The 25,195-nt window shown below is 39.6% G+C and overlaps 1 protein-coding gene across 1 annotated transcript in view; it reads right to left on the bottom strand.

Moving 5' to 3' along the window:
* Positions 1 to 25,195, bottom strand: part of LOC106062887 (uncharacterized) — a 43,958-nt gene that overhangs the window by 13,024 nt on the left and 5,739 nt on the right. Inside the window, exons 3-10 of the mRNA XM_056017846.1 lie at positions 23,878 to 24,092; positions 19,144 to 19,318; positions 16,477 to 16,670; positions 12,243 to 12,423; positions 9,588 to 9,694; positions 7,977 to 8,232; positions 3,838 to 4,052; positions 1,629 to 1,818 (exon numbers count right to left, since the gene is read on the bottom strand). Of these exons, the coding sequence (XP_055873821.1) occupies positions 1,629 to 1,818; positions 3,838 to 4,052; positions 7,977 to 8,232; positions 9,588 to 9,694; positions 12,243 to 12,423; positions 16,477 to 16,670; positions 19,144 to 19,318; positions 23,878 to 24,092 (1,533 nt within the window). The remainder of the gene's footprint in view (positions 1 to 1,628; positions 1,819 to 3,837; positions 4,053 to 7,976; positions 8,233 to 9,587; positions 9,695 to 12,242; positions 12,424 to 16,476; positions 16,671 to 19,143; positions 19,319 to 23,877; positions 24,093 to 25,195) is intronic.

Below are 25,195 nucleotides of genomic sequence, written 5' to 3'. Positions count from 1 at the left end.
ACAGTTGAGCCTAGTGTGTGAAGTCAGTCCTGAACTGTTGAACCCAGTGCAAGCCCGGAAAGAGACAGAGAGGCCAGTGCAAGAGTTGATACGGCGGAACGGTGTTATCGGAGAGATATTTGTACAGTGTACGTGTTGCAAATTGTACAGTATTGGCTGTTATTTATTCAACTATTAAAGTGTTACGTTACTTTGGAGCCCTGAGTTGTCAAGTTCTTTAAGTTGGTGGTGTAAGGTGCAGTTTGCAGAGAGCCTGGATAGTGAGATTCGTAACAATATATAAATTATTGTGGGCTAATATTATCTGAATTCGATTCTATCTCAATTATTACTTCACATTATCACTAGGAAATCCGTCCAGTCTTCAAAAACGTCACTATTTCTAACTAACATACAAAATAAACTACTTCTATACTAACGCCATGTTTCTTTCTTGTTCGCCTCTCTAATCTAGTACATAACAATATATATATTATATATATATGTATACTTTTCCTGGTAGATTCTACATTCAGAGCCCCATTTCATATACACACAAATGTTAAAGATCATGATACCAATCCATCATAGAAAATGTGTGGGTCCAAACGTAGGTAGAGATACATTTTTTCAACCTTTTTTTTTTGTTTGGATGGGAAATTTCCACACCCTGTGCCGATGTTTCGGTGGGCCGGCCGTATTTTGGGCATCACCGCCCTATACAAAAAGGGTGACACTTCTGGCAGTAGCAGGAAAGATCTTTGCTCGAGTGTAGCTCGACCGACCAAACCAGTCTTTAGTGGACGGGGTCTTATCTGAAAACCAATGTGGTTTCAGAGCCGGCAGAGGTACATCTGACATGATATTTGTTCTGCGACAATTACAAGAAAAATGAAAAGAGCAGAACCTAAACCTATACGCTGCCTTTGTGGACCTCACCAAGGCTTTCGACACGGTCAGTCGCGATGGTTTGTGGAGGATTTTGGACAGACTGGGATGCCCATCTACGTTCCTATCCATTCACTTTATAAAGTTCTTTATACAGTTCTAATGATAGGCCTATAGATCTAGACTTCCGGGACCATAAAGGAATAAAAGGATTTAGACTTAGAAGTCGAAGCGCAAACTGTTTTTGTAAACTTACTCACACAATGACTAGGGTCTACATGCGGAAATTCCCGAAGACGTAATCTGGTCAAGATTTAAATTTATTTTTCTAACTTCGAATCAATTTTAACAATCAAACTAAAAGTTTTCCTTATGTGGCCAATAAGCTTGTAATTCTTTTGCCAACGCTATACATTAGCTGTCAGATTTCTAGGAAAATCGTTAGAGCAGTTTTCAAGATCAGTGTCCACCGAGGTTCATGTTGTTTTTTTTTGTTGTTGTTGTTTTTTATGTTTGCAAATGAAGGTGCAACATGGATAGAGGAATTGCACAAAACACAAAGAGAAAGGGAGAAGTAGAGAGACTGCGAAAGAGAGGGAAATGTAGATACAGAGAAAGAGAAAGGGAGAAGTAGAGAGACTGCGAAAGAGAGGGAAAGGTAGATACACAGAAAGAGAAAGGGTGAGATAAAGAGGAAAAGAGAAATGAAGATTCAAATAAGAGACAAAGATGGCGGCTACTTAAGTTTCACTTCCTCTCACGTTTAGGTAGCACCGTGTACGCCTCTGTATAATATCTCCTGTACTCGGGATCGATGTAGTTGCACCTGTACTGACCAGCGTCTCTGTGGCTTGCGTCATTTAAACTGATAACGATCTTGAATTCATCCTGGTTATCTGTAGGACCTGGGTCCATAAAATTAACATTCCAACTGCGTCCCGGTGGAATATTCTGGAAATGAAAACAAGTAACAAGAAATAGAAGAAGAAAAAATATTACAAAGCTTATCTAAGGGAAGAAACCGCTAAGCACTGCCATTTATCTAAAAAAAATTACGGGGTTTATCTCCCTTTCTGCTATTATGAACCAAAATTTATTAATTTGTACTAAATTAATGTAATCTATCAGGCAGACGATGTTACCTGTTTCTTTGGCAAACGGTTAACAATCATGAATATGGCCAGCACAACGATCAACCACCTTTACTTTCCCCCACTAAAGTCAGGAACCCATTAGAGTTGAGTGGACTCAGAGGCTCTCTAAAAAAATTCGTAAATTCAAAATCCCAGTCTTCACCGAGATTTGAACTTAGATTCGGAAGCCAACCACTCAACCACCGCGCTTCCATGATTTAAGCGGTTTCCGAAAGTGGTAATGGATATAAGCACTCCACTACCTATAAAATGCTTCCTATTGGCATGCGTCTCAAATAGCCTCTGACAACCAGTCCAACTCCTGGCCTTCACGTGTGGCTCTGATATTGAGTCCGGCGGAACTGTTCTCACTAACAGGAGATGGGCCAAAGGCGAGTAACTGGCGCCTTAACCTTCGATGAAGTCCAGTAGGGAATCGGCGCCGTAGGCGCCATTATCCCGTTGATGGTTAGAAAGGCATTTATCCAACCACCAGGCCTGGACATGGGGCTCTTCACCCATGTCCTGTCTGAGGGCTCCCAACGGTAAACGGCCTTATCGGTTGAATGGGCCAGATCGGGCCGTGCCGTGTACACAGCGCACCGTCCCCGGTACTGGGTCCACTCGCTATAAGTGGCCGAGAACAGTGCTGACTGCGGAGAGCTTGTCTCATATTCCTATACTGTAACCGATACTATTCCGTGCAGGGACCGCCACTCCAGCTAACGGGACACTGATGACGGCCCCCTTGTGGAACGGCCTGGCGGACTTTTTGGACTGGGTTGAAGGTTACTTGTTCCATCCCCACCCCGAGTGAGATGAAAACAAACAAAAGCTCACCCAGGGAGACCTGCTAGAAGGCCTGGTTCGCTACTCGTCCGGGGCGCCTTAACCAGTAAGCTTAGGGCAGGAGGGGCCGTTAGCCATGGCTGGCTACCCACCTAAGAGAAGGAAAACTCTGAATTCAAACCTCTGTTGCCTTGCAGCTTTACCCAATCATGGGAAAAGCTTCGGGAGTCAACCCTGAGGAAAAATCAGGAGCTGGCGACCCTAAGGCAGTTTGCAGCACCCAGTGCTACACCGCTGACCCCAAACTGTATAGGCACTGCCGTTCCTTTGGATACATCAGCTGCGTGGAGAGGGTGTAACTGATGTGTGGGCGACATCGTTCCGACCACAGCTAATGCCCAGGCGTTCATCTCCTTGAGATGATCCATAGTCGCTTTGCGACTGAAGGAGGCCATAAATAAGTGAGTGGTCTATAGGGCAGATTAAAGTTCATTTGTTTCTTTAGCCTACGGTTTACAAGAGTGTCATTTGGCCAGCACAACGACCAACCACCTTTACTTTTCCCCAACTAATGTCAGGTACCCATTAGAGCTGGAGGTGGAGACTCAGAGGAGCCCAAAGGATCACAAAACTAAAAATCCCAGTCTTCACCAGGATTCGAATCCGAGACCCCCGGGTCGTAAGACAAACGCTGTACTGCTCAGCCACCGCGCCTCAGGGTTACCATTAATATCAAGCTGTTTTAAACAATACAAGAAATTGCGTTAGGTCTAGATCTAAAAAAAAAATTAAAAAAAAAAAACAATGAAACACTCAGACACAAAAATAAAGGCTAATTTCATATTCCATAATCTAGGACCAATTCGTATAATTATTTTTTCTTTCTTAGTGCCATTGGAGCATTGAACTGATAACTTTAATGGGCCAGGATGACCAATTCAATAACATATTTTAAATTTAACATACATTTGTACATTTATACGCGTAATACGTAATTATCTTCTTCTAAGAGGGAACGTATGTAATTGATAAAATAAGCTAGACTTACAGAAACTCTTCTATATTTCTCAGTTATCGTCGGGGAGAATCTAGCCAAAAGATTGTATCTGTCTTCGCCTAATAGCCTCCTCTCTGCACCCAGCGAAATGACGTAGGGGAACTCTGGGTAGTCTTCTGGGTTGAACTTGTAAATGTTACACTCAAAGTTGAGAGTGTCCATGGGCATGATGACAGACTTGTCCACAGGTATGCTTCCAATTGAGTCTGCCATGGAAAATAAATCCTGTTAAAAAAAAGCTTATCTAAAGGGGAAGAACTCCGCCCTTTAAGATATATATATCAGTAATGTAAACGTTATTTCCCTTATTTGGATCTCAAACAAAATAATTAATTACCAATAATTAACTGACTAATTGAGAATTTTTGTTTATTGATTCATGTTTTGTTAGGTACAATAAATAATTGATTAAAGTATCAACTTGATTGGAGCATGTGTGAGAGAGAAGCAGCGTTACGTTATTTTAGGGGACTAAACCCAACAAATTTAGTTATATATGTGAATACTATTATTTTCTCTTGTTGATATCAAAACAAAATAATAATTTTTTTTTATTGCATTCTGTCTTATCTATGCCATTGAATAATTGGCGAAGTTTCCACGTGATCCGTCACGTCACGTTCAGGAGTCTCGACCTAGGCCTAGCTATAATATGCTATGATATGGCGATGAAATTTACCTAAAACTGCAATTCGGCCTTTGAGCAGACTGGGCTCTATAGCTTTGGTCGGCAGCCAGTCTAGGAGAAGGTAACTCCGATATAACACCTACGGCTATCTGTTGTTCACAGCCGTCTCAGACTTCTGTGCCACTGTGAACTGCATTTAGCTTAAAGAGTGGTATTGGCCTGCGCGAGCCAATTATCACTTTAAAAATACTTTGCGTAGGCTTGAGGCAGAACAGTATTTTATATAAGTAACACCACAAATATCACCTAGCTGGAATCTCCTACTACTATCCAGTATTCTAGTAAGTACTTCTTTCTTTCAATGTTGCCGTGTCTGGGTATATATCCCCAAACTGAGTAGATTTATGCTTGATTTGTTTGGGGGGGGGGGTTGAATTAAATATGTTCTATTTTTTATCTATCTTTCATAAATTAACAACAATAATAATAATAATTTAATTTATAGAGTGCTGTTAATTAACAAACAAAATGTAGGTTCAAGGCGCTGTGATAACAATACAAAATTAAACACGAGAGCTAAAATGACAAACTAATCTAAACAAGTTTTAAACACAGAGGCGTAGCTAGGCAGGGGGAAGAAGGGGGAGAATTGGAAAATTCCCCCGGGCTTCATTTGAGGGGGGCCCCAAATGAGTGGGGTTTTTTTACGTTAAAAGCTAAATATTACGCTACATGCATGTTCCCCAAAGAGGTCAAGCCCCCCCCCCCTCAGGTCCCCAAACGATGGAAAGTTCCTAGCTACGCCTCTGCTTAAACAGATAGGTCTTAATGTTACTGTTAAAAGTAGTGTAGCATGTTGTCTGTCTGAATTCAATGGGGACTGAGTTCCAAACCTTTAGTCCATGCACTGAATAAGCCCGCAGACCTAGCTTTTGAGGGACTCCACTGAGCGCAGGCCTCTCTGAGGGACATATGGAGTGATCAGTTCCAGGGCCGGTCTTAGGCCACTGCAACCTATACGGCCGCAGTGGGCCCCCCGCACTTTCATAGGCCCCGCGCGAATTCTAGGTGTAAATTATTAAATTAAACCATTTTAACTTATTATTAAAGGGTTCCTGGAATTCCTCTGAGTGTGTAAAATATACGAAAAAGTCATGAAAATATCTTGAAATTATTGAAATCTTCTGAAAACTGACGCTAATCTCCATAAAAACAGACTAAATTGTCATTTTGGGGTGTCGGGCGCGATTTAAAAAAAAAAACAGCATTTTCAGCTTTCATTTAATAAAAATGTAAAAGTAAGACGAATTTTAACCAAACAAGAAGTTCAAATACTTAATTTACTTTAATAGTCACTGACATACAAATATAGATCTAAATTTATGCCGACCTCTTAAAAATACAAAAGCGATTTTTGGCCAGTCGATAGTAAATCTAAAAGGCAGATCTGAATGTTTATCGGCTTTTTGTTGGAAAACTACTACCTACTGTAAATGGCCCGTAAAGTTAATTTGACACTGATTTTGTACTTAGTAAAGTATGACTAAAATGCAAAGACGAATTTATTTTCTAATACAAAATCTTAATTTTCACTTATTATCCTTATCACAACCCAGAATAGGCCCCGCGCAATCCGTTTCGCATAGGGCCCCGCAATCTGTAGGACCGGTCCTGATCAGTTCGCTAAGGTACAAGGGCATTTCTTAGTAATAGAGACACTGATGACAAAAATATGGCCACCTTGTAGTCGATCCTCGCTTTAGCAAAAAGCCAATGGAATGCTGGTAAGAGAACAACAGCAGAATCTCGTCTTGTTTCTCTTAGGACGTTAGAGAGCAAAACAAGAAGCTCTTATTAAAAGTCATAAGCTTTGTTTCTATTTATTTTTTTTTTAATTTTACTTGTTAATATACAGTCTCCATTTCATTTAATAACATATTAACATTTTTCATAAAATAAAATATTAACTCTTTATCTCCGTAATTATTTTCCACGTTCTGACAGAATTGTTTATTTTTCACATTTCACATTATCATTAAACTTCAATATTTTTGCATGTAATCAGAAAATGTTACCTTTGGTATAGAATTTTAGGAGAATGCATGCTCTTTTATATAACACAAATCACATTTTATAAAACAAAAAATTACTTTAATCAATGGGATCAAATCAACGATGTTATCGTTAATTAGGAGAGAAAGAGTTGGTTTTTTTTTTAAAGATATAGATAAACAAATATATTCAAAGGCAGGAGTGTCCTTTCTATAAATTTGAATCGCTTCAATATGTGCCTCCTTCTTGTTTCAAGCATGTTCGGTGGGCATTGGACTGGCTACATGGCCATTAGGGCAAATGCCCGGTGGGCCAGTACCCTAATGGGAAAGTAGGGCCACCGTAATCATTTCGCTAAAGTCACGTTTGTATTTTATAAGATAAGGGACCCAAGGATGCCACTTTGGCAACTATTGAATTGTTAAATGTTTTATAATATTCTCTTATATGAGGGGCCCATTGATCAACGCAACAAAAAAAAATCTTTTTAGAGACTTTGCTAGGGCCTACTACTTAAATCTCGCACATTTTTTCCGAAGTGATGTAATAGTCTACATCCTTAGACATTGCTACTTGTAGGCTTTATCCTTTGAGGGCCCACACACTTTGCTATTAAATAACATTAGGCCTATATTCCTTATAAGGATATAGTGTTCGCTGTATACATGTGTAGAGTTATCGATACATTATCCAACTAAAACATGATGATTGTGAAGACTTTGAGGACAGGTAGACCTAGAAGCCTAGACCTGGATGTCCATACAATTAATGAGCCGGATGGTATAGGAATACTATGGCCGATTTTAACACCCTAATAACGCTTGTGGACATGTGGGGGGGGGGAGGGGGAGTATCTGGTAGAAGTTTTTAGGAGCTAAGAGAAGGTAACTCGGTCAGGATTCAAATTCTAGCCCCCCCCCCTCCCTTTTGGTAACTAGCCAAGCAGTCCTTTGCAACTCAGACACACATCTTATTGTTATGAACGAGGTTGGTGAAGAGGGGGGGGGGGTTGTCATATCAGGTCGGCTAATGCGACAGAAGGAAAAAGGTAGCTTTTTTGTATTGTAAATGCTAGGGCTCTTTTGTACAAGAGCTCCTTAATCCCGATACCATTAGAGGTGGAAAGAAGATGCCTGAATCAGCCAGAAAAACCTTTGACTTGTGGGCTAAAACCTTCTCAGGCTTCTCCAGCCAACGCAGAAACCATTCTGCTGGCGAAGAGTCTACGAACATGGAAGATTGTATTGTAAATTTAATTGATTAATTTTTTTAAATTGATTCTTGTGTTGTCAGGTAAAAGTAATAATTGTGCAAAATTTCAGCTTGATCCGAGATCGGGTGTCGGAGAAATAACGTGTACAAACTTTTGGCCAGACAGACAGAGTGACTTGATATTAGCTTTTTTAAAACAAATACTCATCCCCGACAAACAGCCCAACAGTTAACCTACCATTGATGATCACTTTATGTTCTTGTTTACTTAGTACGTTAGCGTTGCCATCAAGTACTGAACAGATGAATGTCCACCCGCTGTTTTCACTAGCTGCTTGGTATGATAAGTAGGACTTGTACAATACTATCTTGCATAGGTTAGAGTCAAAAGTGTCATTGGGAGGGGCGTCCAAAATTATTTGTTTCTCGATAGCATTCCCATCCCCATTCCCGTAGGTCACCCAAGACCATTGCAAACTCAGGCCGATAGTTCCCTGTAGGAAGAGAGTATAATACCATATTAACTTCAGGCCGAAGATCCCTGTAGGAAGAGATTATAATACCATACTAACTTCAGGCCGAGGATCCCTGTAGGAAGAGAGTATAATACCATATTAACTTCAGGCCGAAGATTCCTGTAGGAAGAATTATAATACCATACTAACTTCAGGCCGAAGATCCCTGTAGGAAGAGATTATAATACCATACTAACTTCAGGCCGATAGATCCCTGTAGGAAGAGAGTATAATACCATACTAACTTCAGGCCGAAGATTCCTGTAGGAAGAATTATAATACCATACTAACTTCAGGCCGATAGATCCCTGTAGGAAGAGAGTATAATACCATACTAACTTCAGGCCGAAGATTCCTGTAGGAAGAGATTATAATACCATACTAACTTCAGGCCGAAGATCCCTGTAGGAAGAGAGTATAATACCATTCTAACTTCAGGCTGAAGATTCCTATAGGAATAGTGAAAAGTGGGCAGCATTATACTTAGTATTCTAGCCTAAGCTGTGTAGGTAGGTTTTGTTTGGTTAAAGTAAAGATAATTCTATAAACATAAATTAATTCTCGTTGAATCTATTTTGAAATAGATATTGCGTTTATTACAAAGCTTATATTTAAAAGTTTTAAAACTATTGGTAATTAATTATTTTGTTTGGTATCTCGAACAAGAGAAAGAAATTGTTCTTGATTGAATTGGTAGTATAGCTGAATTAGTCCCTTTTATATGTCGCCACTTTACAGTAAGTTTGTTACTTGATTGAATTGGTGGTATAAGCTGAATTAGTCCCTTTTATATGTCGCCACTTTAAAGTAAGTTTGTTACTTGATTGAATTGGTGGTATAAGCTGAATTAGTTTCTTTTATAGGTAGTCGCTTTAAAGTAAGTTTTAAAATACTATAAATTCTTCTATATTACTGAGCACTTCACTAGTAGAGCGGTTAGTATGTTGGCTTGAGGAAGCTTGAGCCATGAGTTCGAATGCAGGTCCTTTCCTTTGTTTATATAAACGTGGTCCTGGTATTGTATCTGTGAAGACTTGAATGTTTAATTCAGGAGTTTTTAGGGCGCCCCTGAGTCCACCCAACTTTAATGAATACCTGACATTAGTCAGGGAAAGTAAAGACGGCTGGTCGTTGTGCTGGTTACAAGACACCCTCTTTAACCGTCAGCTATACTATGACCATTACATCATCTGCCCTATACATAGCAAGGTATGAAATAGAAATTTCACTTTCATATACACAATACCAGCGTGGCCTAGTTAAACAGGCTTAATCCAAAATCTTGGAAAACACTGCATTGCATACAAGTGTTCGTTAAGTCCAAACATTCGTACATGAGCTGTGCAGGTAAAATTGACCATAGTTCCTTCTGCTTGCACTGAAAAAATAGGTCCTTTATGTTCTGGTGGATAAACGTCTAACGGGAACTGATGAAACGGCTCTGTGGAATAAGCAATTTATACGTGTTAAAATGCGTCTAAAGTAAAACAAATGAGGGTCAGTGCAAAATACCAAGGGGGCGCGGTGGCTGAGTGGTTAAGCGCTCGGCGTCTGAACCTGAGGTCCTGGGTTCGAATCTCGTAGATATTAATTGATCACTTGTTACAGATTCCTCGGTACAGTTGAAACTTACGAGATTGATGGAGGGATAGAAGATTCCAGGAAAGATTTGAAATGGATACGAATGCATGGAAGAGCAACGACGGTGTCACCGCTATTTGAGCTAGGACCGTGGGCTCTAGAACCGAGGCCGTCCGTCATAGAAGGCCTGAACGCTGACCTGCGACGTCGCAGCCTGTGGGCAGTTAAGGCCGATAGCTCGTTGCCACGTTGTACAGAACTGTGAGGTGGCAAACAGCTAAATGTTTGCGACTTTGCAGGTCAGTGCTCTGACTCTCGATGTTTAAAGAACGTCACGGTCTCATGATACAGTTTGATAATTTATTAATTGGCGAAATATGAAAAATATCTCAAGGTTTCTTTTAAAAAGATTGCCTTAGGTAATACTAGCATTTTTTTACCCTGCTTTGCTCGGGGTTTTTGTTCAATTTTTTGTTTTGTTATATATTAAAATGCAGCTATGCTTTTTTTTTTAATAGCTAAAATCTATGTCACGACGCCTAATTGACCGTTGACCTACATCTTGTTGTAGGGCAACTTTCCATATCCAAGATCATTGCTATTATCTAACAAGCGTTCATGCCATGTTTCATTAAGATTGGTCAAACGGTTTTGATTTCTATAAAGGATATCCATACATACACACACACACATATATGCATACATACATACATACATACATACATACATACATACATACATACATACATACATACATACACACATACCTACATACACACATACACACGCACAGGTACATCTCTGTGGCATTTTACGTCTCGAAAGACGATCTTTTCCCTTTGCAACTTCTTGTGTGACATACATACATATATACATACATACATACATACATACATACATACATACATTCATACATACATACATACATACACACGCACATGTACATACATGCATACACACGCACATGTGCATATATACATACACACATACACACACATACATACATACAAACATACGTGCAAACCCCCCCCCCTGGGAGGGGGGCGTAGAGAGGTCACACAATTTGTAGACGAACTCTATACTTATGCTAATAATGGCCGATTTGGTGGGTGGAGGTGGGGTAATAGCGTCTATCCGCCCCCCCCCCCGGCCTAACAAACTTCGATTGAGGGGAGCGGTCCTGTTTTTTTGTTTGCTTGGTAGATATCACAGTTTCTTACATGTCTATGTGATCAAAGCTACTTATTGATATTTTGACAAATCTTTATAATATTTCGTTCCCCTTCTGATATGTTGACCGATAAGTTGGGATGGGCTGGGGTGGGGGCGATAACATCTACTGCCCTTCCCATCATTCACATATGTTGTGTGTGTGTGTGTGTTTGTTTGTACACAGGGTTAGGTTTACTGGTTTGGAAAAAAAATCGCCACCTCCCACCTCAAAAGGTTCTGGATTCGCTAGAACATACATAAATAAATACATACATACTCCTTACATTCTGCTTTGTATATTAGATAATTGTCTCTATGTCATATGAAATATACTTGAAGTTTGAAACCCAAAACCCATAAGTTTGCCATTTAAGCTCCATCCCACGGCCGCAACCTGCAGAATAACCCTTAAAAGACCTCGTGTAGCATTTACGCCTCAGGCCTTCTACACTTGCTTAGCCCGGTTCGGTAAATATTAATAATGAATTATTGTACATCATGTGCATGCTAAATGGTAACATTAAAGCATACAATATATTGGCATTTTGGCATTAGCAAATGTGGCAATGCAATGTTCGAAGATTGTTTTCAGAGAAGTAATTTTATTGATCTATTGGTGAAACTAATTTTATCGATCTATTTGTGATATTAATTTAATTGATCTACTGGTAAAACTAATTTAATGTATCTATTGGGGAAGCTAAAGTCACTAATATAGTGGTGAAGCTAATTTCATTGATCTTATCTTATCTTATATAATACAGACGTTACTTCAAAAAAGAAGATGATTACGTCCTACGCGTCATGCATTTAGTCATGCATATTAACCAATGACTTAAATTCTGCCAAGTCACTGGTTTTCCTGGCTAGCTCAGGCAACCCATTCCATGCTCTAATAGCACTAGGGAAGAAGGAGTATTTGTACAAATTTGTCCTAGCATATGGGACGAGGAATGTGCCTTTATCTTTGTGTCTTTCAGGCACAAAGATAAATGTGTTCTAGTGAATCTACTGGAGAAACTGATTTCAATGATCCATTGGTGAAACTAATTTAGTTGATCTATTGGTGAGACTAATTTAATATATCTAATTTCAGCTAATTTCACGGATATAATATGGAAGCAAATTTCCTTGATTAATTAGTAAAACTAATTTGATTGATCTATTGGTGAAACTAATTTCATTGATCTATGTACCTTCATTGCGTAGAGTGACAGGTAATGATTGGACAGTAAGACGCGATCTTCCCCAGGAGATACCACTCAGGCAGTGGTACAAGCCACCGTCAGAACAGCGTCCAGTTTTGAACTCGACGCGAAACGATACATTGCTTTCAGTACTTACATTTAACACTTGGGCGTCACGCTGCCGTAAATCCTATACACAGGACAAAAGTAGGTCATATTCATGTACAACAAAAATATACTTTACTTTCTAAGTACATTTCAAATATATATATATATCATGGGCGTAGCCAGGGGGGGGGGGGGGTCGGAGTTTAGTGACTGATCTTTTGCTTTAATTTTGTTTATTTTAGGTGAACTTTTAATACTAAACCTTCACTTGCCTTAGCACAGCCAAGGGGGTTTTGAGTTTAAAACCCCCTACCAGGGGGTTTTGAGTTTGAAACCCCCTACCAAGGGGTCTTGAGTTTGAAACCCCATACCAGGGGGTTTTTAATTTTGAAAACCCCTACCAGGGGGTTCTAAGTTTAAAACCCCCTACCATGGGTTTTGAGTTTAAAACCCCCTACCAGGCGGTTTTGCATTTAAATCCCCCTCTTCTATTCAACAAAATAAATGCAAACGACAATCCAAGAGCACATCTAAGGAAGATTTTGATTTTAAACCCCTCTCCAAAATTTACGATAAACCCCTCTTCAATATAAAAAAGCAAATTACAAACTCAAAATTGTATGAGCGTAGCCAAAGAGGTTTTGAGTTTAAACCCCTCTTCACCTGGATTTGAAGCTAAAAATACCTCTTCAATATAGAAAAAAAGAGCAAATTACGCACTCAAAATGCTATGAGCATAGGCCTCTTCAGCTGGGTCTGAAACTAAAAAATAAATCTTCAAAGTAAAAATTTCGCAATCAAAATGCTATGAACGTAACCAAGCCTATTGGGTATTTTGAGTTTAAATTTCCCTTCAGAGGGGTTTGCAAATTACACACTAAAATTCTTAAAGCGTAGCCAAGCCAATGGGTGATTTTGAGTTTCAATCCCTCTCCTCCAGATGGCTTTTTAAAAAGTTTAAAACCCCTCAAGATAGTTTTGAGTTTAAAATCCACCTACAGAGCGTTTTAAGGTTGACAGCCTCTCTCTTCAATAGTATTTCTAAAGAAAACTACAGTCACCAAATTCTATGACCGTAGCTAAATGTGGTTTTGAATTTAAAAAAACAACAACTCCAGATATATTTTAGTTTAAAACCCCCCAACAGATGATTTTTACGATAAAACTTCCCTTTTCAATATAACATCTAAAGCAAAATAGTCACCTAATTCCAAGATCGTAGTCATGAGAAGTTACACATGTCTATCAGTGGCTGGGCTCCATTAATAAAGTGCAATGAAATTGAAAAGTACTAAATGTGGCTCTACAAAGATGACTAAGACGGATTTTAGGAGTCAGTTATAGAGATCGGGTCTAAATCAAGGAAATCCTATGCCGAAATGGGAGTCGACCCCTTAGTAAGGTTGTGACAGAGCGTCGAATGAGGTTTGCGGGGCATGTTCTCCGACAAAATGAATTACGCATAAGAGTTGCGATGACATCCTAGTACAACTTGGCGTCACACTTTCATGGAGGTCCTCAAAGCAGGTGGGAAGAGGCTTCAGACATTGCCAGTGACAGATTTTTGTGGAAACAGCTTGCCAGCAAATTTCTTCCTATTCCTATTCTTTATCCAGCAGTAAAACCGTTAACGGAACAGCTTGCCCACAACTACTACGGACCACCAATTCAGCTTGCCCACAACTACTACGGCCCCTATTGTGGAACGGAATTACGGACTAGTGGGACTGGAGTGTCAGGATCCTTATTGGAAAAAACTCCTGGGAAATTTGCGACCAACCAACCAACCCAATAATATAGAGAACATGGGACTACATGGAGGCGCGGTGGCAGAGCGGTAAAGCGCGCTTGGCTTCAGAACGGTTCCGGGTTCGAATCTCGGTGAAGACTGGGATTTTTAATTTCTGGATCTTTAGGCACCTCTGAGTCCCCCCAGCTGTAACCCTCGCAATAGTTGGGGAAAAGTAAAGGCGGTTGGTCATTGTGCTGACCGCAGAAGCAGATGTCCTTTACATTATCTGCCCTATAGACCACAAGGTCTGATAGGGGAACTTTACTTTAAATGTGACTCTACACGCCGAGACAGTTTTCTTACCAGTGGAACTAAAGACTATTACATACGATACCAACTATAACATCGGGAAATTAGTAGTACTTATTTTTTTAGGGCCCGGTAACAGATTCTCCCGAGTAGAATCACACTAACGCTACATTTAAAGCTATAGAAAAAATTTTGGTAATCGCTAAGAGTGTATTAAGTGTATAAAGAATTGAGGCTTTCCTGACAGTTTGACCAGTATCACACCGTAAAATCTATTAAGATCTTTTATAAGAGGCTTGAGCCAATCACGTTAACTTGACTTGCTGCTATTCAGCAGTACTACCTGCCCCTTTAGTACCGGCTCGAATGCAAATAGTAGCCACTCCTTCAACTAGACATGCTGCTATTCAGCAGTACCACCTGCCCCTTTAGTACCAGCCCAAATGTAAATAGTAGCCACTCCTTCAACTTGACTTGCTGCTATTCAGCAGTACTACCTGCCCCTTTTGGTACCGGCTCGAATGCAAATAGTAGCCAGTCCTTCAACTTGACTTGCTGCTATTCAGCAGTACTACCTGCCCCTTTTGGTACCGGCTCGAATGCAAATAGTAGCCAGTCCTTCAACTTGACTTGCTGCTATTCAGCAGTACCACCTGCCCCTTTAGTACCAGCCCAAATGTAAATAGTAGCCACTCCTTCAACTTGACTTGCTGCTATTCAGCAGTACTACCTGCCCCTTTTGGTACCGGCTCGAATGCAAATAGTAGCCAGTCCTTCAACTTGACTTGCTGCTATTCAGCAGTACTACCTGCCCCTTTTGGTACCGGCTCGAATGCAAATAGTAGCCAGTCCTTCAACTTGACTTGCTGCTATTCAGCAGTACTACCTGCCCCTTTTGGTACCGGCTCGAATGCAAATAGTAGCCAGTCCTTCAACTTGACTTGCTGCTATTCAGCAGTACTACCTGCCCCTTTTGGTACCGGCTCGAATGCAAATAGTAGCCAGTCCTTCAACTTGACTTGCTGCTATTCAGCAGTACCACCTGCCCCTTTAGTACCAGCCCAAATGTAAATAGTAGCCACTCCTTCAACTTGACTTGCTGCTATTCAGCAGTACTACCTGCCCCTTTTGGTACCGGCTCGAATGCAAATAGTAGCCAGTCCTTCAACTTGACTTGCTGCTATTCAGCAGTACTACCTGCCCCTTTTGGTACCGGCTCGAATGCAAATAGTAGCCAGTCCTTCAACTTGACTTGCTGCTATTCAGCAGTACTACCTGCCCCTTTTGGTACCGGCCCGAATGCAAATAGTAGCCAGTCCTTCAACTTTCGATTCATTCCAAACCCGAAGGAGGTAAGAAAAAAAAAGCTGGCCTCTAAGTATATAGGCAGGAGAGGTGGCGTAGCTAAGGAATTGGGGGGCCCAGGGTGCTTGACCTTTAGAGGTCCTAACATTTTGATATTCGACATCATGACATAAGATAATGGCCTAATATTTAAAGTGAAAACAAAATTCGGACTCTCGTTTGGGGCCCCTCTCGAGTGGGGGCCCAGGGGGATTTTCAAATTTGGACATCCGTCTCCCCTAGCCTAACTACTTTACTAGGCAGTGGCCCTTTTTGATCCCCCCCCCCCCCGTTATTGGAATATTTAGTTCAACTACTTCATGTTACCACGGAGGCGTCACGTGATGTTACTGGGAGCTTTACTGCTCCGCACGATTATAGAGATAAGAAGGAGATAGACAGACATACAGAGAGACAGACAGACAGACAGACAGACAGAAAGATAGATAGATAGATAGATAGATAGATAGATAGATAGATAGATAGATAGATAGATAGATAGATAGATAGATAGATAGATAGATAGAAAGATAGATGGATGAATGGATGGATGGATGAATGAATAGATAGATAGATAGATAGATAGATAGATAGATAGATAGATAGATAGATAGATAGATAGATAGATAGATAGATAGATAGATAGATAGATAGATAGATAGATAGATAGATAGATAGACAGACAAACAGACAAACACGTTCCTTGTGGGCCGCACAAGTCATTTCGTGACATGTTTTCCAGTGACCTACCGTGAAGAGATTGGGGCCCTGTGGGTTATGAGCATCCGTGATAGGATCATACGAAAACAGCGATATTAACCCGAATTTGCTGCGCTCATTTACCATTCGCAGGCTGAGCGTAGCCATATGCCTGAACATGTCACACTGTACATAGAAAGGTTCTCCCACTCTGATTTTGGTAACATTTATGGTTGGCTGACTAGCTGCAAGTAGAATTATGAAGCATTGATATGTAATGAGAAAAAGAGAATTGTTTGGATTTTTTTTCCCATTAAAAGTTAATCCGATCTGCTCTTTGGTCGTACTTAGATTTCAAAGATTCTGATCAATTTCTTCAAGCAATTAAAATGCTTTGAGAAGTAAAGAGAAAATATGGGTGATCATTTAAACCAAAGTAAAACCTAAAAAATGAAAAATAAAAGACACACTGATAAAACATACTCTGCAGACACAGTATATGACAAAATAACGAAGCTTACATTAAGCATACTTGTATTGATTGGTACATTATTCATCCAATTAAATTTGTAATAGAATTAGACTATTCCATAGAGACTAGCAATAAAAAAGCATTTATAATTTTTTTTTTAAAAGGAGGATCGACCTGGATCAACACCTAAAGCTTATAAGCCTTTTTAGGCCTCTTATGCCAACACGGTAACCACTCTACTAGCGAAGAGCTTATGAACAGGGAAGTTTGTATAATTATCTATAGTTTCTATAGTCTCGTCCTCTTTTTTTCAGATTTGTGCTCATTAAGACTCAAGAGACGAACTATAAAGAGGACTAATTCAGTTTACACCACCACTTCAGTCAATTACAATTTCTTTCCCTTGTTCGAGATACCAAACAAAATAATTACTTATCGTTTGAGTTGTTGTTTTTTTTTTTTTTTTGCTTTTTTTTTTTTTTTTTGTTGTAAACCATCAATCTTTATAAATAAAATTAATATTGTTTTTGTTGTAGGCCTAAACCATCAATCTTCATAAATAACATTTGGAGCCAGTAATAGACTTTAAAATATTTTTTAAAAAAAGAAAAGCAAATCTCTCAGACCCTGCGATCTATATGACAGTTGATGTAAAGGTCATCTGCTTCTGTGGACCACAGTTAACGAGGGTGTCATGTTGTCAGCACAACGACCAACAGCCTTTACTTTTCCCAACTAATGTCAGGTACCCATTTAGAGCTGGGTGGACTCAGAGGCGCCCAAATATCCCGAAATTAAAAATCCCAGGATTCGAACCCGGGACCCCCGTTTCGGAAAACAAGCGCTTAACCGCTCACAGACATCTTAGGATTTCATTGGTGTTTTCGATACTACTACATCTCGGCATGGGGCACCAAAGAAAGTACGAATGTACAACATAAAATTGGGCTTTCTAGTCAAGCAATCTTTTACCGCTCACCCACCGACCTCTTCAGTAATAGACTTGGAAGGTGGAAAAGAAGTTTACACGTGGCTTTACTTTTGCCCGACTAATGCCAGGTACCCATTAGAGCTGGGTGGACTCAGAGGCACCCGAAGATTCCGAATTTAAAAATCTAAGACTTCACCAGGATTCGAACCCTGGATCCCGTTTCGGAAGCCAAGCGCTTTACCGCTCAGCCACCACACCTCCCATGGCTGAAAAGTATGCTAAGAAAAGCATTAATTACTCAAGAAATTTTTTTTGTCCAATCGGCCCTACCACCCTAAAAAAAGTGGTGACTGAAATGAGATTCACAGGACATGTCCTTACACAGGACACAACATGTTCGCCTAAAAAAAAGCCTCAACATGAAGGCTGAAATTGCAAATAACAAAAACCGAGCAGTTCGCGTTAACATTGCACTGCACCTCTTTAAAAGACCTTAAAATCAGTGGAGCCGGAAGCTAAGAGTCGGGACTAGCGAAACCTGCCCCTGTGGAGCATCACCTGAGAATGCTGACCATGTCCTTCAGATCTGCACACCATATCAAGAGGTCACAACAAGACTCTGGCCCCAAAACCCTCCTATAGAAGAAAAACCATACGGATTACTGTCTTATCAGAAAACCACTGCTCGGTTCATCTCAGCTATAGTATCTCTGATCTGAACCCTTCGACATGTAAAATGAGAACGAAGAAGAAGAATTGGAGGCGTTGAGGAAAAGGCTGTAAAATTTTAATTTTGGCAGATCTTTGTAGAGAAATCTGGCCACTTTATGCGCTGAATGTAGCCACTGGATCTAAGTTGAAAGAAACAGTGGCAGCAGAACAGTTTTAAAGTAGCGCTAACCAAAATCTCATTAACCAAAAATTAGGCGGTCATTACGAGCGAATAAAAAAGTATTTGCGAATTAAAGAAATAGTAAAAATATTAAGAACTAAATTCATTAATGTTCCGAAATTTAAAAAAATTCTAAAAACTAAATGAGTATTAGAGAAAGAAGGGAAAAAAAGAGTAAATGAAGAGAGAGAGAGAGAGAGAGAAAGAGAACAAATGAGAGCGAAAGAGAGCGAGAGAGAGAGTAAGCGAGAGAAAAAGTATGTATAAAAAAAAGAGAGAAACAGAGAGAGAGAAGAGTGAAAGACAGAGAAGGGAAATCAAGAGAGAAATAGAAACAGAACAGAAAGAGAGAGAGAACGAAATTGAGAGTAACAAAGAGAGAGAAGGAGAGCGAACAGTTACTATCTCTCTAGTTTCTCTCACGTATGGCTATTAGTGGTTCAATAATCGAGTAGTGTAGGCTTTTGTTTTTATCCAAGAAGTAACATCTATATTCTCCCACATCTGTGTGATTGGCGTCCTTCATAACGATTTGAAAAATGATGTCCCATGTGAAGGCGTAAAATTTTATCTCCCAATTCCGTCCTTCTGGAATATTCTGGATAGTAAACAAAGACATCTTATCACACCATGGAAGTGCACTAGAGGAACAGTAACTACACACTGGGTCTTTGCGCATCCTGTCTGCGCATCCTGCACTGTATTTTTTTTTTATTATTGAGACAAAGAAGGATTATACCCGTTTTGATTAGAAAATTTTTGTTGGCCTATTCAAACAGATTTTTAAAAACTTTATCCATTTTCAGTCAAGATATATAATATTTTAGAATAAGAGATCATCACAAAAATATTTTATTTTTGATCATTCTACTATTGGTATATGTTTGCAGTGATTCCAGGGCGGGTATTTTTTACAAGGCTTGGTGAAATATCATGTGGTAATCGCAGATATGTCATTACGTGAAACTGCCCCGCAAAAAAAAAAAAAACTCACATTCTCCGCCGTTCAACATTGGCGCTTTTTTTGTTCTGCCAAGTCCAAATTCTGACCAGAAAAAGGTAATAGTTTAGATGCCCAGATACCTTTACTGACCACCATGTTGTTTTTAAGCATATTTATCTCCCTTATCTATATTAAACTTTCAATAACTTTTTTAACAGAGATTTTTGTTCTTATTCTGTCAACTTATGAATTTTAAAGTGTATTTACTGAAATGAAGGTCTTAAAAAATGTTAATAATAAATTGATGAAGTTGTTTCTTCTTTTTTTCAATAACATTTTTTAAAGAGAGTTTTTTGTTCTTATGCTATCATTTTAAATGAATTTTAATGTTAGATCTAATAGATGCTAGAAAGAAAGACAAAACAGCACACGAAAAAAGTTGGCAAGTAATTCAAGGGAGATAGTCTAGTAAAACCAAAATGACATATTTCCAATGACAATATATGGTAATAAGAAATAAAACTTTAAAAAATATATTTTAAAAAATATCTATCTCCGAGGAAATCAAATAACATATATAACATATGTGTAATCTGCATTTTTTTCTGCATATTCTTAAAATATAAGAGAAACCTGATTTAGCGTTTCTAGTCACGTAAACTAATACTCAAAAAAAAATAAAAAAAAATCGCGGTTACTTTCAATATGTGTATGGAAATGCGAAATGTAGATCAAAATCCGAAATACATTTATTAACGTTTCTAGAGGTGCGGCCTACATCTGGTTTATTCATGTAGTCATTGATAATGATGCCAAGACAACTTTTCCAGACAATGTGTCTAGCACAGGGGTGGGCTAATTACGTCGCGCGGGCCACATGCGGCCCGCCGAGGTGCTTTATGCGGCCCGCCGACACCTACCTAAATAAGGTGTGCCCACAGTATATAGAAATTAAAATGCAAATATAAAAAAAATATCTATATAAATTATTGAAACTGTCTCATTATAAAAAGATTTTAAGTAAATGAAGTTTATGCTTTTTGGCTATACATCAATACACGCAATTCAAGACACAATGTCTGAGTGTTGGGTAGGCTTGGAACAAGATGGCAAGTGTAACAACTGATGGAGCGCGATCATTGACTGAGAACCATAAACTTGAAACAGGAAAGTTTGCAATAATTTAAACTTTAAATTGCGGAGCAATATGTGGAATCCCAATACTAAACACAGGGGAGTTAACCACTGGTAGTTCTGATTTTGAAAAAAAATTATCCAATCTATCCGCTAGCCTAGCATGGGAGAAGAATATAAAATCTCAAGGAAGAAATTGATATGTTACTTGAAGGACATCGACTGTGAGTTTATTACCAATATTTCTAATGAAGAATGGAAAACAAAATTTTATGTTTTTAATAGTTACTATTGCAATTGATTGTTTACATATGAAATGTAAATGCATGTTAAATCTTTTCAAACAAGGCTTTCCCATTTCTAAAGGCAAGCAAAAAAAAAAAAAGTTTTTGTCATTTTCCTTTGCTGAAAGGTGAAACTATCTTTAGTGAAATGATTAAAAAAAACAACACTTATTAAGAGAAGCCGATTCAGCTCCAGAGGACATAACTCAAAGCAAAGAGAAGTTCCAGTCAGCACTACCACGGGAGCTTTATGGGTGCCAGAAGCTGCAATTCCACACTTAAAAAAACCTTGCTGCTGTTCACACTATTTGGGTACACATACATCAGTTCTTCTTCTTCGTTCTCATTTTACATGTTGAAGAGTTCAGATCAGTAATCCTATATCTGAGATGAACCGCGTAGTGGTTTCCAGATTAGGCAGTTCTCCGAATAGTCTTTGGAGAGTCTTGTTCGGGTCCCTTGATTTAGTATGCACCATTGAAGGACATGGTCAGCATTCTTTGGTGATGCTCCACAAGGGCAGGCTTCGCTCGTCCCGAAATTTAACTTCCGGAACATAAATTGTCTCATTCAGTGAGCAAGCATTTTTTGTGGAAACTAAACAAGTATAATCACTGGTCAATGTTGACTGACTGTAATTTGACAGCAGTCACACACAGGGGTAACAACTAGTAAGATAGTTTCACAATTAAGAAACATTATGCACGAGTGTAAGAAGCAAAATACTGCACATTAAGTACAAATGTATATTTGTGAGGATATTGTGATATAAAAAGACAACAGCGATTTTAAAAAATCGTAATACAGTGCACATATGAATTAAAAGACGTTCTACACAGCAAGCTTATCTTTCTAAGATATATATATATATATATATATATATATATATATATGCGGCCCGCCATTCCCAAACTTTTTTTAATGCGGCCCTCGATACAAAAATGTTGCCCACCCCTGGTCTAGCTAGCACATTGGTTTCTAGGAAGTGAATACAACTTAATATGGAAAGGATTCTAGACTAGATCTATATAGAGAGACCTACCTTAATAGCTTGTCTGAAAATGAATAAAGTTTATAAGAATCTGTTTCTCAATAGTCAAAAATAAAATATTTCTAATCAACACGCGCGTTCGAGGCTTAAAATCCATCTTTGTCTCAATAACTTATTGAAAATGCGCAGAAGAGGACTTCTTTTCTTTACGGCTTTGTAAATAAAAAACTAAAAAAAAAAAAAAACTATAAAAAAAAAACTCGAAGTTACTGTTCCTTTAGTATAGTTTCATAATCATAGCACACAGGGTTTGCAAAAAAATAAATCCATCATGAGATAAAGTTTTCTTACTGATTCCTATTTGTTTGTTTTTTTATTCGGGGTGAGAAACTCTTCAACCCAACCAGTGGCATGTAGAATACAAGAAATCTTGAGCCCACAATTTACTCGAGGTCTATTATTATTATTATAGCTTTCATGCTTATGGCATGCTCAGAGCGCTTTTTGGTCCAATCTCATTTGTGGACCAGTGGGGGGGGGGGGGGGGAGGGGGTATCTAGGAGTTGGTTTTCCGTGCTGCCTTTAGGCGCTCAGTAAACACAACTCTGCCCGAGTCTGTCGAACCTCGAGCCCCCTTCTAGGTAGCCAAGCCAAGTTCAAGCGCACTTGGCCTCTCGACCACGCTTCCCACTCTGACCCCATTCTGACTTTGGAATGCCTAACACCTACGCCCACAAGCCTGATGTTAGGTTGAAACCACCATGCATTGGGCCGCCCCGCTAATGGCGGGCTTCCTAGCACTGAGAATAAAGATCCCTGGCAATCTCTCCAAATACCTTCCTGGTATGCGCGGGACCTCGACCATTTCTAAGCCTCCTTGCACCATGGCTCTGTTCTGAGATTAATTCAAGGGCATTACAGTAGTATCGAAAACGCCAATGAACTCATAAGATGTCCGTGAGTTTGAAATCTTTCTCTCCGTAATTATTTACCACATTCTGGTGGAATCAACGCTGGTATCGTCAGTTCGGAGAGAAAGAGTTAAATCGAACTTTCTCTAATCCCTTCTTGGTATCGCGAGTCGACATTCACACGTGAACCCGTCTCCATTCTTCACGTGCATCTCGCTATTTTGGGGGCGCGGTGGCTGAGGGGTTAAGCGCTTGGCTTCTGAACCTAGGGTCCCAGGTTCGAATCCTGGTAAGAGTGAGGATTTTTACTCTCAGGATCCTTTGGGCGCCTCTGAACTCTAATGGTTCCTGACATTAGTGAAGGATAAAGAAAAGTTTGTTGGTCCTTGTGGTAGCCACATGACATCCTTGTTAATCGTGGGCCATAGAAACAGATGACCCTTACATCATCTGACCCATAAATCACAAGGTCTGAAGAAGGAACTTTTTATCACGCTATTTTACACGGTACAATCAACCCACTTGTCTAAAAATAGTACTTGAGTCCTTACACTTTAATCACATTAATCAACGGACAGGGGCCCAACAATAATTTTTCGACTCAAAACCGGACACAACAGAATGAAACAACATATGTTATGGAAGTTGGGACTAACGAAACCTGCCCTTGTGGAGCATCGCCGGACAATGCTGACCGTGTCCTTCAAAGCCCGAACAAGACTCTGTCCTCAAAACCCTCCTATAGAAAAAAAACTATACGGAGAACTGTGCGAGGTTCATCTCTGATATAGGATTACTGATATGAACCCTCCGACATGTAAAATGAGAACGAAGAAGAAGAAGAAGAAGAATATGGGCAGGGCATAATAGACGTCTATATTTTAGCTAGCTCACCTTTATCATCCTATTCTCCTCCACTGGATCATCCGGAGTGAATTTAACCAACAGGGTGAAGGCTGCTTGATTGACCAGCCTCCTTTCCAATGCCAACGTGGTGATGTTCTCTGGCGCAGCCTGGTCCTTGGGGTTGAACGTGCCCGTGGCGCACGTGACGGCAAGTCTGGTGCTGTAAGGACGAACAGCGTAAAGGGAAAGTATTTTGTCTGTACCTGATGGGAGAAAGAAGAAATTTAAGACATCGCCTGTAAATGAACATGGGCGTGTTGGATGAAGCGCTTGGCTTCTGAACCGAGAGGTCCCCTGTTTTGAATCTCGGTGACAACTGGGATTTTTTGTTTTATTTTGGAAAAAAGTGGGGAGGAAGAACGGCTTGAGTCCACCCAACTTAAATAGGTATCTTACTTAGGTTTGGGAAAGTAAAGGTGGTTATTCGTTGTGTGCTGACCACATGACACCCTCGTTAATCGTCGGCCATAGAAACAATGACCTTGAGTCCACCCAGCTCTAATGGGTACCTGACATTAGTTTGGTTTGGGAAAGTAAAGGCGGTTGTTCGTTGTGCTGGCCACATAACACCTTGCTCGTTAACCGTTGGCCAAAGAAACATGACTTTAACAAAATCTGCACTATAGATCGCAAGGTCTTTAAGGGGATTTTGTTTTCTTTGAAACATCCCTATTATATAGACTTCCTAAATACACATATACTTCTGGCCTGAAAATTCTGATATAACTCTTTACATCCACACACACACCCACACACACACATCACCAGCACTTAAAAAATAACTCTACATTACAATAACTAACTTTTTTTTTCTTTGGCTTCGTATTTCAATATTAAAGTATTTCGTAAGTTTATGCTTTTATTGAACACCTTTTGTTGTTATCACTCTGGAGGCATAAAGCTTTTTCACACCAGCACACTTTGTACTACTGCGATAAAAGACATAGAATATATACAAAACTAGCGTTACTTACTGTCTTCGCCCGATACTTTGATTCCAGGCTACATATTGTTTATTTTGACTTAAACATCTCAATTAGTCTTCCATATAGCAATAGAACTGTGGCGTAGGTAGGGTGGGGGAGGAGGGGGAAGAATTAAAAAATCCCCCCCGCCCCCCGCCCCCCCCCCCCACTTGAGTGTTCTTTACATCATAAATTAAATATTGCTCAAAATGCAGGGGCCATGTCCCAGGACCCCCAAACGATGGAAAATTCCTAGCTACGCCCCTGCAATAGAATGACATAGCGCTAAACGCTCCTCACTACATTCCTTTTCGGCAACCAATTCTTGTATGTATCAGTTT

The sequence above is a fragment of the Biomphalaria glabrata genome, chromosome 18 (genome assembly GCF_947242115.1).
Source record: "Biomphalaria glabrata chromosome 18, xgBioGlab47.1, whole genome shotgun sequence".
Taxonomy (NCBI): Eukaryota; Metazoa; Mollusca; class Gastropoda; family Planorbidae; genus Biomphalaria; species Biomphalaria glabrata.
This window is presented reverse-complemented; position numbering and strand designations above follow the sequence as displayed.